This window comes from Hyla sarda, chromosome 10 (genome assembly GCF_029499605.1).
Source record: "Hyla sarda isolate aHylSar1 chromosome 10, aHylSar1.hap1, whole genome shotgun sequence".
In the NCBI taxonomy this organism is placed as follows: domain Eukaryota; kingdom Metazoa; phylum Chordata; class Amphibia; order Anura; family Hylidae; genus Hyla; species Hyla sarda.
In genome coordinates this window covers 117,074,656-117,091,528 of record NC_079198.1, presented here as the reverse complement: position 1 = coordinate 117,091,528, position 16,873 = coordinate 117,074,656, and the positions used below count along the sequence as shown (strand labels likewise).

General features: G+C 44.4%; 1 protein-coding gene across 1 annotated transcript in view; it reads right to left on the bottom strand.

Annotated features, from left to right (window-relative positions):
* CLDN19 (claudin 19) overlaps positions 1 to 16,873 on the bottom strand; it is a 49,031-nt gene that overhangs the window by 13,213 nt on the left and 18,945 nt on the right. The window contains exon 2 of the mRNA XM_056542046.1: positions 52 to 216. Coding sequence (XP_056398021.1) covers positions 52 to 216 — 165 coding nt within the window. The remainder of the gene's footprint in view (positions 1 to 51; positions 217 to 16,873) is intronic.

Below are 16,873 nucleotides of genomic sequence, written 5' to 3'. Positions count from 1 at the left end.
TTACCATTGATTTCACATAAAAAACATTTTACATATATCCATTTTTTTTACCTGCTAACAGGAAGAGGATGCCGCCTGCCACCGCGATTCTATCTTTCGTGATGGGATTGTTGTCACCCACTTTGGTACATTTCATTCCAACAACACTGATAATAATTCCAACGAATCCTAGGAGTAAGGCCACCACCATGAGAGCCCGTGTCGCCTGGATGTGAACTGCGGGACAAATACAGACATATACATGACATGGTAGAGTCTAAAGGGGTACTCCGCTGCTCAGCGTTTGGAACAAACTGTTCCAAACGCTGGAGCTTGTGACATCATAGCCCCACCCCCTCGTGACATCACGCCCTGCCCCCTCAATGCAAGTCTATGGGAGGGGGCGTGATGACTGTCACGCCCCCTCCCATAGACTTGCATTGAGGGGGCAGGGCGTGACAACATGAAGGGGCGGGGCTATGACGTCACAAGCTCCCTGCTCCAGCGTTGGGAACAGTTTGTTCCAAACGCTGAGCAGCGGAGTACCCCTTTAACATCCCACTGCTGGGGCAAGAATAACATGGCAATTATGGGGGGAGGTTTATCAAAACCTGTGCAGAGGAAGAGTGGCGCAGGTGCCCATAGCAACCAATCAAATCCCTAGTTTCATTTTTCAGAGGCCTTTTTAGAAATGAAAGAAGCGATCTGATTGGTTGCTATAGGCAACTGCCCCACTCTTCCTCTACACGGGTTTTGATAAACCTTCCCTGATGTACTTATTTGATTTTACCAAACAGTAATATTGGAAGATGTAGTCGTAGATCTAAAGGACCCTCTGTTGGGAGCTAACACAAAAGTCCAGCGAATGTAATTCCACTAGAAGGTGGTTTTGAAGTGAACCACAAGGGCGGAATCAATTTCCAATGCACTTAGTGATATCTGGACCCAAACACTGGACGTAGGTATTGCGGATAAATAAGGTTCAACATTTGTCTGAATATCAATACATGCAGAAATTGAAGAGGCACTCACCACAGAAGTATGCATAATATTGCTGATTTATTTACGGTGCACAAAAATTAAGCATTTCTTTGGGCCCATGTATCCGCACAATGGGTTTATCATGCGTCTTAAAAAACGGAGGCTCAATCCATGTTGAGACATATAGAAAAAATCACACTGCACATGATTTGCATTTAAAAATTCTTCTTTTTAGTAATATAAACCATCCGGTTATTTCTTAGTAATATTACAAAAGTATTCACCCAAAGTGCTCACTGAATAGCGCGACAGTCCGTTAGGTCTCCGGTATATATTTCACCCATTTCCGGGCATTCCAGAGTCCATGTGGTTCACCTTCCTCTCACGAAGGAGAAGCCACAAAAGAGAAAGGAGGTGTGGCCTCCGAAACGTCGGAAGTGTCCGGCGCTCATTTGCGGCTTCTCCTTTGTGAGAGGAAGGTGAACCAACCACATGGACTCTGGAATGCCCGGAAATGGGTGAAATATATACCGGAGACCTAACGGACTGTCGCCCTATTCAGTGAGCACTTTGGGTGAATACTTTTGTAATATTACTAAGAAATAACCGGATGGTTTATATTACTAAAAAGAAGAATTTTTAAATGCAAATCATGTGCAGTGTGATTTTTTCTAGTACTGAGAAGATCACTGTTATAGTATATGTGGGCGCTATTACTGACAGGCAGCACTGAGAAGATCACTGTTATAGTATATGTGGGCGCTATTACTGATAGGTAGCATTGAGAAGATCACTGTTATAGTATATGTGGGCGCTATTACTGATAGGCAGCACTGAGAAGATCACTGTTATAGTATATGTGGGCGCTATTACTGACAGGCAGCACTGAGAAGATCACTGCTATAGTATATGTGGGCGCTATTACTGACAGGCAGCACTGAGAAGATCACAATTATAGTATATGTGGGCATTATTACTGACAGACAGCACTGAGAAGATCACTGTTATAGTATAAGTGGGTGCTATTACTGACAGGCAGCACTGAGAAGATCACTGTTATAGTATATGTGGGCGCTATTACTGACAGGCAGCACTGAGAAGATCACTGTTATAGTATATGTGGGCGCTATTACTGACAAGCAGCACTGAGAAGATCACTGTTATAGTATATGTGGGCGCTATTACTGACAGAAAGCATTGAGAAGATCACTGTTATAGTATATGTGGGCGCTATTACTAATAGGTAGCATTGAGAAGATCACTGTTATACTATAAGTGGGTGCTATTACCGACAGGCAGCATTGAGAAGATCACAATTATAGTATATGTGGGTGTTATTACTGACAGGCAGCATTGAGAAGATCACTGTTATAGTATATGTGGGCGCTATTACTGACAGGCAGCATTGAGAATATCATTGTTATAGTATATGTGGGCGCTATTACTGACAGGCAGCATTGAGAATATCATTGTTATAGTATATGTGGGCGCTATTACTGACGAACAGCACTGAGAAGATCACTGTTATAGTATATGTGGGCGCTATTACTGACGAACAGCATTGAGAAGATCACTGTTATAGTATATGTGGGCGCTATTACTGACAGGCAGCATTGAGAATATCACTGAGAAGATCACTGTTTATCTGTGTGTGGTGACTATTACAGTATAAAGAATGAGGTGACAATATTAGTTTAGGGCTACATGGCAAAAATGGGTCGCACAGTCAAAGATCGCCATGTTGTTCCAACTGAATCCTGTTGAATCTCAGCTAATGTAAGTAAATGTGGTCACATATAGAGAAATCCAGCGCAAATCAGTTCCTGCTCTCTAGGTGGTTTATTAAATGCTTAAAATGGCATCATGGAGTGTATGGAATTCTGTGACCCTGTGGTTTTACTGTGACCATACATTTTATAATGCTGTTTTAAGCATTTAATAAATCACCTACACCCTGTTCCAAATTAATATGCAAATTATATTTTTCTCATTTACCTAAATAATTGATGTAAATAACATTCAGCATAATTCTCATGTTATCAACTATTAAGAGTACAATTCAAATTCTATTGAACAAACCTCCTAATGATAACGGTATTTTTTTTTAAACATAAAAAACTTACATTGCACTGTCCCAAATTATTACACGCAGTGGGCCTCATTTACTAAGAGTTTCGGGTTTTTTATATGTGGGCGCTATTACTGATAGGTAGCATTGAGAAGATCACTGTTATAGTATATGTGAGCGCTATTACTGATAGGTAGCATTGAGAAGATCACTGTTATAGTATATGTGGGCGCTATTACTGATAGGCAGCACTGAGAAGATCACTGTTATAGTATATGTGGGCGCTATTACTGACAGGCAGCACTGAGAAGATCACTGCTATAGTATATGTGGGCGCTATTACTGACAGGCAGCACTGAGAAGATCACAATTATAGTATATGTGGGCATTATTACTGACAGACAGCACTGAGAAGATCACTGTTATAGTATAAGTGGGTGCTATTACTGACAGGCAGCACTGAGAAGATCACTGTTATAGTATATGTGGGCGCTATTACTGACAGGCAGCACTGAGAAGATCACTGTTATAGTATATGTGGGCGCTATTACTGACAAGCAGCACTGAGAAGATCACTGTTATAGTATATGTGGGCGCTATTACTGACAGAAAGCATTGAGAAGATCACTGTTATAGTATATGTGGGCGCTATTACTAATAGGTAGCATTGAGAAGATCACTGTTATACTATAAGTGGGTGCTATTACCGACAGGCAGCATTGAGAAGATCACAATTATAGTATATGTGGGTGTTATTACTGACAGGCAGCATTGAGAAGATCACTGTTATAGTGTATATATGGGCGCTATTACTGACAGGCAGCACTGAGAAGATCACTGTTATAGTATATGTGGGCGCTATTACTGACAGGCAGCATTGAGAATATCATTGTTATAGTATATGTGGGCGCTATTACTGACAGGCAGCATTGAGAATATCACTGTTATAGTATAAGTGGGCTCTATTACTGACGAACAGCACTGAGAAGATCACTGTTATAGTATATGTGGGCGCTATTACTGACAGGCAGCATTGAGAATATCACTGTTATAGTATATGTGGGCGCTATTACTGACAGGCAGCATTGAGAAGATCACTGTTATAGTATATGTGGGCGCTATTACTGACAGGCAGCATTGAGAATATCACTGTTATACTATAAGTGGGTGCTATTACCGACAGGCAGCATTGAGAAGATCACAATTATAATATATGTGGGTGTTATTACTGACAGGCAGCATTGAGAAGATCACTGTTATAGTATATGTGGGTGCTATTACTGACAGGCAGCACTGAGAAGATCACTGTTATAGTATATGTGGGCGCTATTACTGACAGGCAGCATTGAGAATATCATTGTTATAGTATATGTGGGCGCTATTACTGACAGGCAGCATTGAGAATATCACTGTTATAGTATAAGTGGGCTCTATTACTGACGAACAGCACTGAGAAGATCACTGTTATAGTATATGTGGGCGCTATTACTGACAGGCAGCATTGAGAATATCACTGTTATAGTATAAGTGGGCTCTATTACTGACGAACAGCACTGAGAAGATCACTGTTATAGTATATGTGGGCGCTATTACTGACAGGCAGCATTGAGAAGATCACTGCTATAGTATATGTGGGCGCTATTACTGACAAGCAGCACGGAGAAGATCACTGCTGTAGTATATGTGGGCGCTATTACTGACAAGCAGCATTGAGAATATCACTGTTATACTATAAGTGGGTGCTATTACCGACAGGCAGCATTGAGAAGATGACAATTATAATATATGTGGGTGTTATTACTGACAGGCAGCATTGAGAAGATCACTGTTATAGTATATGTGGGCGCTATTACTGACAGGCAGCACTGAGAAGATCACTGTTATAGTATATGTGGGCGCTATTACTGACAGGCAGCATTGAGAATATCATTGTTATAGTATATGTGGGCGCTATTACTGACAGGCAGCATTGAGAATATCACTGTTATAGTATAAGTGGGCTCTATTACTGACGAACAGCACTGAGAAGATCACTGTTATAGTATATGTGGGCGCTATTACTGACAGGCAGCATTGAGAAGATCACTGCTATAGTATATGTGGGCGCTATTACTGACAAGCAGCACGGAGAAGATCACTGCTGTAGTATATGTGGGCGCTATTACTGACAAGCAGCATTGAGAATATCACTGTTATACTATAAGTGGGTGCTATTACCGACAGGCAGCATTGAGAAGATGACAATTATAATATATGTGGGTGTTATTACTGACAGGCAGCATTGAGAAGATCACTGTTATAGTATATGTGGGCGCTATTACTGACAGGCAGCACTGAGAAGATCACTGTTATAGTATATGTGGGCGCTATTACTGACAGGCAGCATTGAGAATATCATTGTTATAGTATATGTGGGCGCTATTACTGACAGGCAGCATTGAGAATATCACTGTTATAGTATAAGTGGGCTCTATTACTGACGAACAGCACTTAGAAGATCACTGTTATAGTATATGTGGGCGCTATTACTGACAGGCAGCATTGAGAAGATCACTGTTATAGTATATGTGGGCGCTATTACTGACAGGCAGCATTGAGAATATCACTGTTATAGTATAAGTGGGCTCTATTACTGACGAACAGCACTGAGAAGATCACTGTTATAGTATATGTGGGCGCTATTACTGACAGGCAGCATTGAGAAGATCACTGCTATAGTATATGTGGGCGCTATTACTGACAAGCAGCACTGAGAAGATCACTGCTGTAGTATATGTGGGCGCTATTACTGACAAGCAGCATTGAGAAGATCACTGTTATAGTATATGTGGGTGCTATTACTGACAGGCAGCACTGAGAAGATCACTGCTATAGTATATGTGGGCGCTATTACTGACAGGCAGCAGTGAGAAGATCACTGCTATAGTATATGTGGGCGCTATTACTGACAGGCAGCATTGAGAAGATCACTGTTATAGTATATGTGGGTGCTATTACTGACAGGCAGCACTGAGAAGATCACTGCTATAGTATATGTGGGCGCTATTACTGACAAGCAGCACTGAGAAGATCACTGTTTATCTGTGTGTGGTGACTATTACAGTATAAAGAATGAGGTGACAATATTAGTTTAGGGCTACATGGCAAAAATGGGTCGCACAGTCAAAGATCGCCATGTTGTTCCAACTGAATCCTGTTGAATCTCACTTAATGTAAGTAAATGTGGTCACATATAGAGAAATCCAGCGCAAATCAGTTCCTGCTCTCTAGGTGGTTTATTAAATGCTTAAAATGGCATCATGGAGTGTATGGAATTCTGTGACCCTGTGGTTTTACTGTGACCATACATTTTATAATGCTGTTTTAAGCATTTAATAAATCACCTACACCCTGTTCCAAATTAATATGCAAATTATATTTTTCTCATTTACCTAAATAATTGATGTAAATAACATTCAGCATAATTCTCATGTTATCAACTATTAAGAGTACAATTCAAATTCTATTGAACAAACCTCCTAATGATAACGGTATTTTTTTTTAAACATAAAAAACTTACATTGCACTGTCCCAAATTATTACACGCAGTGGGCCTCATTTACTAAGAGTTTCGGGTTTTTTATATGTGGGCGCTATTACTGATAGGTAGCATTGAGAAGATCACTGTTATAGTATATGTGAGCGCTATTACTGATAGGTAGCATTGAGAAGATCACTGTTATAGTATATGTGGGCGCTATTACTGATAGGCAGCACTGAGAAGATCACTGTTATAGTATATGTGGGCGCTATTACTGACAGGCAGCACTGAGAAGATCACTGCTATAGTATATGTGGGCGCTATTACTGACAGGCAGCACTGAGAAGATCACAATTATAGTATATGTGGGCATTATTACTGACAGACAGCACTGAGAAGATCACTGTTATAGTATAAGTGGGTGCTATTACTGACAGGCAGCACTGAGAAGATCACTGTTATATTATATGTGGGCGCTATTACTGACAGGCAGCACTGAGAAGATCACTGTTATAGTATATGTGGGCGCTATTACTGACAAGCAGCACTGAGAAGATCACTGTTATAGTATATGTGGGCGCTATTACTGACAGAAAGCATTGAGAAGATCACTGTTATAGTATATGTGGGCGCTATTACTAATAGGTAGCATTGAGAAGATCACTGTTATACTATAAGTGGGTGCTATTACCGACAGGCAGCATTGAGAAGATCACAATTATAGTATATGTGGGTGTTATTACTGACAGGCAGCATTGAGAAGATCACTGTTATAGTGTATATATGGGCGCTATTACTGACAGGCAGCACTGAGAAGATCACTGTTATAGTATATGTGGGCGCTATTACTGACAGGCAGCATTGAGAATATCATTGTTATAGTATATGTGGGCGCTATTACTGACAGGCAGCATTGAGAATATCACTGTTATAGTATAAGTGGGCTCTATTACTGACGAACAGCACTGAGAAGATCACTGTTATAGTATATGTGGGCGCTATTACTGACAGGCAGCATTGAGAATATCACTGTTATAGTATATGTGGGCGCTATTACTGACAGGCAGCATTGAGAAGATCACTGTTATAGTATATGTGGGCGCTATTACTGACAGGCAGCATTGAGAATATCACTGTTATACTATAAGTGGGTGCTATTACCGACAGGCAGCATTGAGAAGATCACAATTATAATATATGTGGGTGTTATTACTGACAGGCAGCATTGAGAAGATCACTGTTATAGTATATGTGGGCGCTATTACTGACAGGCAGCACTGAGAAGATCACTGTTATAGTATATGTGGGCGCTATTACTGACAGGCAGCATTGAGAATATCATTGTTATAGTATATGTGGGCGCTATTACTGACAGGCAGCATTGAGAATATCACTGTTATAGTATAAGTGGGCTCTATTACTGACGAACGGCACTGAGAAGATCACTGTTATAGTATATGTGGGCGCTATTACTGACAGGCAGCATTGAGAAGATCACTGTTATAGTATATGTGGGCGCTATTACTGACAGGCAGCATTGAGAATATCACTGTTATAGTATAAGTGGGCTCTATTACTGACGAACAGCACTGAGAAGATCACTGTTATAGTATATGTGGGCGCTATTACTGACAGGCAGCATTGAGAAGATCACTGCTATAGTATATGTGGGCGCTATTACTGACAAGCAGCACTGAGAAGATCACTGCTGTAGTATATGTGGGCGCTATTACTGACAAGCAGCATTGAGAAGATCACTGTTATAGTATATGTGGGTGCTATTACTGACAGGCAGCACTGAGAAGATCACTGCTATAGTATATGTGGGCGCTATTACTGACAGGCAGCAGTGAGAAGATCACTGCTATAGTATATGTGGGTGCTATTACTGACAGGCAGCACTGAGAAGATCACTGCTATAGTATATGTGGGCGCTATTACTGACAAGCAGCACTGAGAAGATCACTGTTTATCTGTGTGTGGTGACTATTACAGTATAAAGAATGAGGTGACAATATTAGTTTAGGGCTACATGGCAAAAATGGGTCGCACAGTCAAAGATCGCCATGTTGTTCCAACTGAATCCTGTTGAATCTCACTTAATGTAAGTAAATGTGGTCACATATAGAGAAATCCAGCGCAAATCAGTTCCTGCTCTCTAGGTGGTTTATTAAATGCTTAAAATGGCATCATGGAGTGTATGGAATTCTGTGACCCTGTGGTTTTACTGTGACCATACATTTTATAATGCTGTTTTAAGCATTTAATAAATCACCTACACCCTGTTCCAAATTAATATGCAAATTATATTTTTCTCATTTACCTAAATAATTGATGTAAATAACATTCAGCATAATTCTCATGTTATCAACTATTAAGAGTACAATTCAAATTCTATTGAACAAACCTCCTAATGATAACGGTATTTTTTTTTAAACATAAAAAACTTACTTTGCACTGTCCCAAATTATTACACGCAGTGGGCCTCATTTACTAAGAGTTTCGGGTTTTTACTAGTGGGAAAAGTTGTTTCAGACTTGCAGGATTTCTTTCTATTTAGTATTGGGAAAAGTCGGGAACATTTTCTGACCAGCTTTTTCTAGGTCGATATTTCCAGCCATTTACCCACAGGATTTTCTGTGAATTCAATAGTAAATCGGTCGGGTTGTGAAACCACGCCCCTTTTGTGACAGACCACGCCCCCTTTTCGGGTTTGTCAGGTTTTTTCAGGCGCACACTGTCGCACACTGTCGCACACTGGCGCAGACATGTCTCAGACAGAATAAACAGACAAAAACTGGTCGGTTTCAGCTTAGTAAATGAGGCCCAGTAAGTTGCAAAACACTTTATAGGTTGTAAAGAACTTAAGATTTGTTGTGTTTGCAGCATATTTACTGACATCAAAAGCTATTTCAATCAAACTTTTAACAACATTTTAAACATTTTAACAGGTCACGTTAAATTTTAACATAGGACCCCTTATTTGATAACAGCTTCACTAGTCTTGCATCCATTAAACTTGTGAGTTTTTGGACAGTTTCTGCTTGAATTTGTTTGCAAGATGTCAGAATAGCCTCCCAGAGCTGCTGTTTGGATGTAAACTGCCTCCCACCCTCATAGATCTTTTGCTTGAGGATGCTCCAAAGGTTCTCAATAGGATTAAGGTCAGGGGAGGATGGAGGCCACACCATGACTTTCTCTCCTTTTATCCCCATAGCAGCCATTGATGCAGAGGTATTCTTTGTACCATGAGATGGTGCATTGTCATGTATGAAGAGGATTTTATTACGGACAGCATAGTTCTTCCTTCTGTACCAGGGAAGAAAGTGGTGAGTCAGAAACTCCACATACTTTGCAGAGGTCATCTTTGCACCTTCTGGGACCCTAAAGGGGCCGACCACCTTACTGACATTGCAGCCTTGTTGGAACAGGGTGGCCATCCACCAACCATCCACTACTCCATCCATCTGGACCATCCAGGGTTGCACGGCACTCATCAGTGAACAAGACTGTTTGAAAATTAGTCTTCATGTATTTTTCCGCCCAATGCGGCCGGTTCTGCTTGTAAGCATTGTTTAGTGGTGGCCGAATAGAAGGTTTATCCACAGTTGCAAGACCGTCCGTGGGACTCCAGAGGCACCAGCAGCTTCAAATATATGTTTGCTGCTATGTAATGGCATTTTAGCATCTGCTCTCTTGATCCGATGCATGGATCTGGCAGAAATCATCCTCAACAAGCCGTGTAATTTCTGATGGCAGCCCTGATCACAGGTGTCTGAGATTGTTTTCAGTGATCAAAAGAGCCCTGAGACACAATGCCATCCATAAGTTAAACTGAAAAAAAATATTTAAGCTTTGTGACACTTAAACAGAATTTGCATAATAATTTGGAACAAGGGGAATGTCACGATGCCGGCTGGCAGGAGGTGGATCCTCTGTGCCAGAGAGGGATTGGCGTGGACCGTGCTAGTGGACCGGTTCTAAGTCACTACTGGTATTCACCAGAGCCCGCCGCAAAGCGGGATGGTCTTGCTGCGGCGGTAGTGACCAGGTCGTATCCACTAGCAACGGCTCAACCTCTCTGACTGCTGAAGATAGGCGCGGTACAAGGGAGTAGACAGAAGCAAGGTCGGACGTAGCAGAAGGTCGGGGCAGGCAGCAAGGATCGTAGTCACACACTAATTAGAACCACTGCGCCAATCAGCGGCGCAGTGGCCCTTTAAATCGCAGAGACCCGGCGCGCGCGCGCCCTAGGGAGCGGGGCCGCGCGCGCCGGGACAGGACCGACGGAGAGCGAGTCAGGTACGGGAGCCGGGGTGCGCATCGCGAGCGGGCGCCACCCGCATCGCGAATCGCATCCCGGCTGGAGGCGGTATCGCAGCGCACCCGGTCAGTGGATCTGACCGGGGCGCTGCAGTAACGAAAGTGTAGCGAGCGTAACAGGGAAGAGAGCAAGAACTGATTTTTGCTGGATTTCTCTGTGTGTCCTTACAAGTTGCTGTTGCTCCAGAGCTATCCGTGCACTTCATTCTTGCAGAGGGGGGAGCTGAGTTGATTTGCACTAAATGGGGTCACGTTGCGACCCCCAAATTACCGCAGCCACAAATTCATCCTGGATGGAATTATTACGTTTCTCATGATGTAGTCACAGCCACTTGTGGTTTGCAGCGCAATTTCATTTACTTACATTAGCCGAGATGCAGCACAATTCAGGGAGTGCAACATGGGGATTTTTGGTCACGCAATCTGGGGGCCCCATTTTTTATTTTTGCCAGGATCACACTTAGTCCAAAACCGGCCCTGGTGCCCCAACAAGTAATAACTGGCAATGTTACTATTGTATATAGAAAACACACAAGGCCCTCCAGTGTGGTTCAATGAGTAATATCTAGTGTCACATGCTACAGTTATTTCCAGGGTTCGGGGCGATATCGCTGCTGGAGAAAGTATTCCAAGAATTTGCTAATTTTTATGGGATATCATTAAATTGTGTTTAATTCCAAGGGACCTGTAAGCATCACAGATTAGTATTAAATAAGGACCAGTCTACAAAATGCATTCCACATCTGAAATAATCTCCTTGTTTTCCTATGTCTCCTATTAGGAGACGTCTGAGCTTTCTTGTTGGGGTTTTAGATAAAGGACTCGGAGTAAGGGCTAATCTAATATAGAGAGTTCCAAAGCTGCAACAAAGAAGATTGATTGACATGAAAGGATTTTAAGATATGGGAACATGGGGTTTAATGAGTAAATATGGCGTAATTGGCCTATAAGAGCTGTATTGTTCAGCTCCTCATTAGGGAGTGCCACTCAAAATTGTCGGAAAAAAAAACCAAATAGAAAAAACATCAGAAGAACATTTGGGCTACATTGGGCCAGATTTACTATTGCAAATGAGCTAGAATTTTGGCGCCATTTTTATTGAGCCAAAATTCGGTTTACATACTTTATTGCCTTGTCTATAGGGGCAAAAGGAAAAAGGGGGGGGGGCTTTGGGGGTACGGGATAGTGGTCTATATGCGCTAAATAAAAAATAAAAAATGCTATAAAGGAGAACTCCAGAATATAAAAATTGTCCCCCATACTGCCGGCAGTAAAAAAAAGTAAAGATGTACATACCTTCCTCCGCTCCCCCGGGGCCTCCGGTAACCGACTCCGGTCTCCGCCGCGATCCTATTCCTGGTTGCCAGTGGTTGGAGAGTCATACTGCGCTCAGCCAATCACCAGCCGCAGTGAAGTCCCGACTCGGCCGGCGATAGGCTGAGCGGCACCTGCTGCCGGGGCCGAAAACTTCACACTGCTGCTCAGCCTATCGCCGGCCGAGTCGGGACTTCACTGCGGCTGGTAATTGGCTGAGCTTAGTAAGACTCGCTGACCACCGGCAACCAGGAAGTGGATCGCGGCGGAGACCGGAGCCGGTTACCGAAGGCCCCAGGGGAGCGGAGGAAGGTATGTATATCTTAATTTTTTTACTGCCGGCAGTATGGGGGACAATTTTTATATTCTGGAGTTCTCCTTTAATACTGATCCTTAAAGGAGATATGCAGCGGTATATAACTTATCCCCTATCTGCAGGATAGGGAATAGGTGTTTGATCACAGGGGGTCTGACCGCTGGGACCCCCCACGATCTCTTTTACGGGGCCCGGGCTCTCCCCGTTCAGGAGGTGTGTCGGCTGCAGCACGACGCCTCAGTCGACACGTCCCTTCCATGTATCTCTATGGTAGAGGCGGAGATGCAGCGTTCGTGTATCCCCGCCTCTCCGATAGAGCTAAATGAAGGGGGTGCGTCTGTTGTCCTCTTAGTGAGGCTGACTACACAAGCACTAGCCAGGTAGAGCCAAAGCAGTGCCTGGTCCCCATACGGGAGATCGCAGGGGATCCCAGTAGTCGGACCACCTGCAATCAAAATTATATACCGCTGCAGATCTCCATTAACTCCTTGAGGACACAGTCAGTTTTTATTTTTACTTTTTATCTCCTCGTGTTTTAAGAGCAATAACGCTTTTTTCCCATCCACAGAGCCATATAAGGGCTGGTTGCTTGGGCAAATTGTACTTTGTAATGACACCTTTCATTTTACTATAAAATATATGGCAAAATAAAAATATTATTTATAGGGAAGGGAACTGAAAAGAAAAAACAATGCAATTTTGCAACTTTTGGGGGTGTTTCAGTTCACTGTAAAACTGACATTTTATGTTTGTTCTGTGGGTCAATATGATAAAAAAAAAATAACATAGCCTTTCTATTATTGTACAAATTAAACAACATAAATATGCTTAAAATTGCACAATTATGATAGCTTTTTTATTTTTCATTATATAGGACTGAATGAGGGATTATTTCTAGCGTCGTTATCTGTAGTTTTTATCAGCAATTTTTCTATATTGTTTCTGATATATAATGTGAAAAAAACATTACATATGTATAAATTATTTTGTTTACATTATCTTACTTGTCATATGAGAAAAGTGAGTGATTTATTTTTATTAGGCGCTTTGTTTATATATTTTTTTTAAATAAAATATTTATTTATATATATATATATATATATATATATATATATATATATATCTCAATTATTATTATTTATTTGACACTATTTATGTCAACATGTAGTCTTTCCTCCGTCCACATCTTCACCTGTTTTTATGGATATTCTGTGAATTAAAGCTCCAAAAAACACAACAAAGTGGGTGAGTGTGGCTTTTGTTCCGCTTTCTAAATACTTTTTTGATAATTTAGTCTCATGCAGCCGGCACCATCCAGGTGTTCATTCAGTCAGCGTCCTCTATAATTGTCTAATTTTTCATTTAATCTTCACTAGACGGTGCCACCTATTTTTCTCTTTGTATAGATAAGCAATCTTTTGATTGCTTACACTGTTCAATGCTATGCCACGGCATTGATCAGTTATATTGGCAATCTGCTAGTATAGTCCACAGGCTAGGCCATCTTAGCTCATTGTGGTATCCCAGTACCGGATATGTTCCTACAGTCCTGTTGTCACGATTCGGCAGGCTGGAGGTGGATCCTCTGTGTCAGAGAGGGTTTGGCGTGGACCGTGTCGGTGGACCGGTTCTAAGTAGCTACTGGTTTTCACCAGAGCCCGCCGCAAAGCGGGATGGTCTTGCAGCGGCGGTAGCAACCAGGTCGTATCCACCGGCAACGGCTCAACCTCTCTGACTGCTGAGATAGGCATGGTACAAGGGATAAGGCAAGAGCAAGGTCGGACGTAGCAGAAGGTCAGGGCAGGCAGCAAGGATCGTAGTCAGGGGCAACGGCAGGAGGTCTGGAACACAGGCTAGGAACACACAAGGGAACGCTTTCACTAGGCACAAGGGCAACAAGATCCGGCCAGGGAGTGCAGGGGAAGTGAGGTATAAGTAGGGAGTGCACAGGTGGAAACTAATCAAGCTAATTGGGAAGATTGGGCCAGGCACCATCATTGGTGCACTGGCCCTTTAAATCTAGAGAGCTGGCGCGCGCGCGCCCTAGAGAGCGGAGCCGCGCGCGCCAGAGCATGACAGCTGGGGACCGGGACAGGTAAGTGACTTGGGACGCGATTCGCGAGCGGTCGCGTCCCGCTGTGCGAATCGCATCCCCGACGGCCATGTCAGTGCAGCGCTCCCGGTCAGCGGGACTGACCGGGGCGCTGCAGGGAGAGAGACGCCGTGAGCGCTCCGGGGAGGAGCGGGAACCCGGAGCGCTCGGCGTAACAGTACCCCCCCCCCTTGGGTCTCCCCCTCTTCTTGGAGCCTGAGAACCTGAGGATAAGACTTTTGTCCAGGATGTTGTCCTCAGGTTCCCAAGATCTCTCCTCTGAGCACTCAAGTACAAAGGGTCCAAGATAACGTGGTCCGAGATTAAAACTGGGGACACGGAAGCAGATATACTTGGTGGAGAGCCACACAAAAACAGGAGGAGTTCTTCTTTTTTCTTCGGCAAGCTTCTTTACCCGGGATGAGGCTAGTATGAGGGACTTTAGAGTCTTTTTCCAGATGGTGGTGAAGCCCCGGGAAACCACATCAACAGCGGGCACACAAGAAGGCGTGGGGGTGGGGAGGGAGGGAAGAGGGTCAAGCTTGGCACGGGGCAGAGTGTTAACAGGACGGGGGCTGTGAGGAGGAGACACAGCATAGTCCAGATAGGCCTTGGGGAGACCAGGTAAAGGAGGAGACACAGAGGTTTGACTGACGGGACTGGGAGCAGACGTGAGGCATTTTCTGTGGCAAGAAGCACCCCAGCTCATGATCTCCCCGGTGGTCCAGACAAGGGTAGAGGAGTGGCGTTGGAGCCATGGCAGACCGAGGAGGACTTCAGAGGAGCATTTGGGCAAAACAAAAAGTTCCATGCTCAAGAGCAGGGGTTCTGTGCGGTAACGCACAGTGCAGTATAGAAGTAAATCTTCTTTCTTTCTGCGGCGAGTCCTCTCTTCAGGGGTCAGGCGAGACCGATCCACTTGCATAGCCTCCTCGGCGGGAGGCACAGGGGTGGATTGCAAAGGATACTGTGAGAGAGGTGCTCCGAGCGGTGTGGCACATGGCAGGGCCTTGCCAGGCAGGAGACCACGGCAGAGTCTAGAGTCCCCATCAAATTTGTCCGGCAGGGACAAGCAGGGGTTAGGAGCGGCCGGTCGCTGCGGAGGAGTTGCAGGAGCCGGCGGAGGAGATGGTTGTTGCTGTTGCAGCTGCTGTGTCTGTGACTGAAGTTGCTGTATCTGCGGCAGCAGCTGCTGTATCTGTGACTGAAGTTGCTGTGTCACGGTGGTCAAGTATGCCAGCTGGTGATTACGTTGGGTGATCATTAGGGATTGCTGGGCAATCACCGTGGAAATGTCGGCAAGACTTGACAGCGGCACCTCAGCGGAATCCATGGCCGGATCTACTGTCACGACTCGGCAGGCTGGAGGTGGATCCTCTGTGTCAGAGAGGGTTTGGCGTGGACCGTGTCGGTGGACCGGTTCTAAGTAGCTACTGGTTTTCACCAGAGCCCGCCGCAAAGCGGGATGGTCTTGCAGCGGCGGTAGCAACCAGGTCGTATCCACCGGCAACGGCTCAACCTCTCTGACTGCTGAGATAGGCATGGTACAAGGGATAAGGCAAGAGCAAGGTCGGACGTAGCAGAAGGTCAGGGCAGGCAGCAAGGATCGTAGTCAGGGGCAACGGCAGGAGGTCTGAAACACAGGCTAGGAACACACAAGGGAACGCTTTCACTAGGCACAAGGGCAACAAGATCCGGCCAGGGAGTGCAGGGGAAGTGAGGTATAAGTAGGGAGTGCACAGGTGGAAACTAATCAAGCTAATTGGGAAGATTGGGCCAGGCACCATCATTGGTGCACTGGCCCTTTAAATCTAGAGAGCTGGCGCGCGCGCGCCCTAGAGAGCGGAGCCGTGCTCGCCAGAGCATGACAGCCGGGGACCGGGACAGGTAAGTGACTTGGGACGCGATTCGCGAGCGGGCGCGTCCCGCTGTGCGAATCGCATCCCCGACGGCCATGTCAGGGCAGCGCTCCCGGTCAGCGGGACTGACCGGGGCGCTGCAGGGAGAGAGACGCCGTGAGCGCTCCGGGGAGGAGCGGGAACCCGGAGCGCTCGGCGTAACACCTGTCAAGTCCTGTCAAGTCCCTGTACGTCCTCAGGGCTCTCCTGCAGTGTTCCCCCATAATGTGAATAGGTTGTCTATTAAGTGTAAAGGACCTCTGACGTTGGTCACATAATTGTTTGTCACATGATAATGTTTGTCACATGTTTAAGTCAAATGTTTGTTACCCAGAGAGCACCAGGTGACCCACAGGTAGCCTATGGGCTCCTTGCAAAGCCC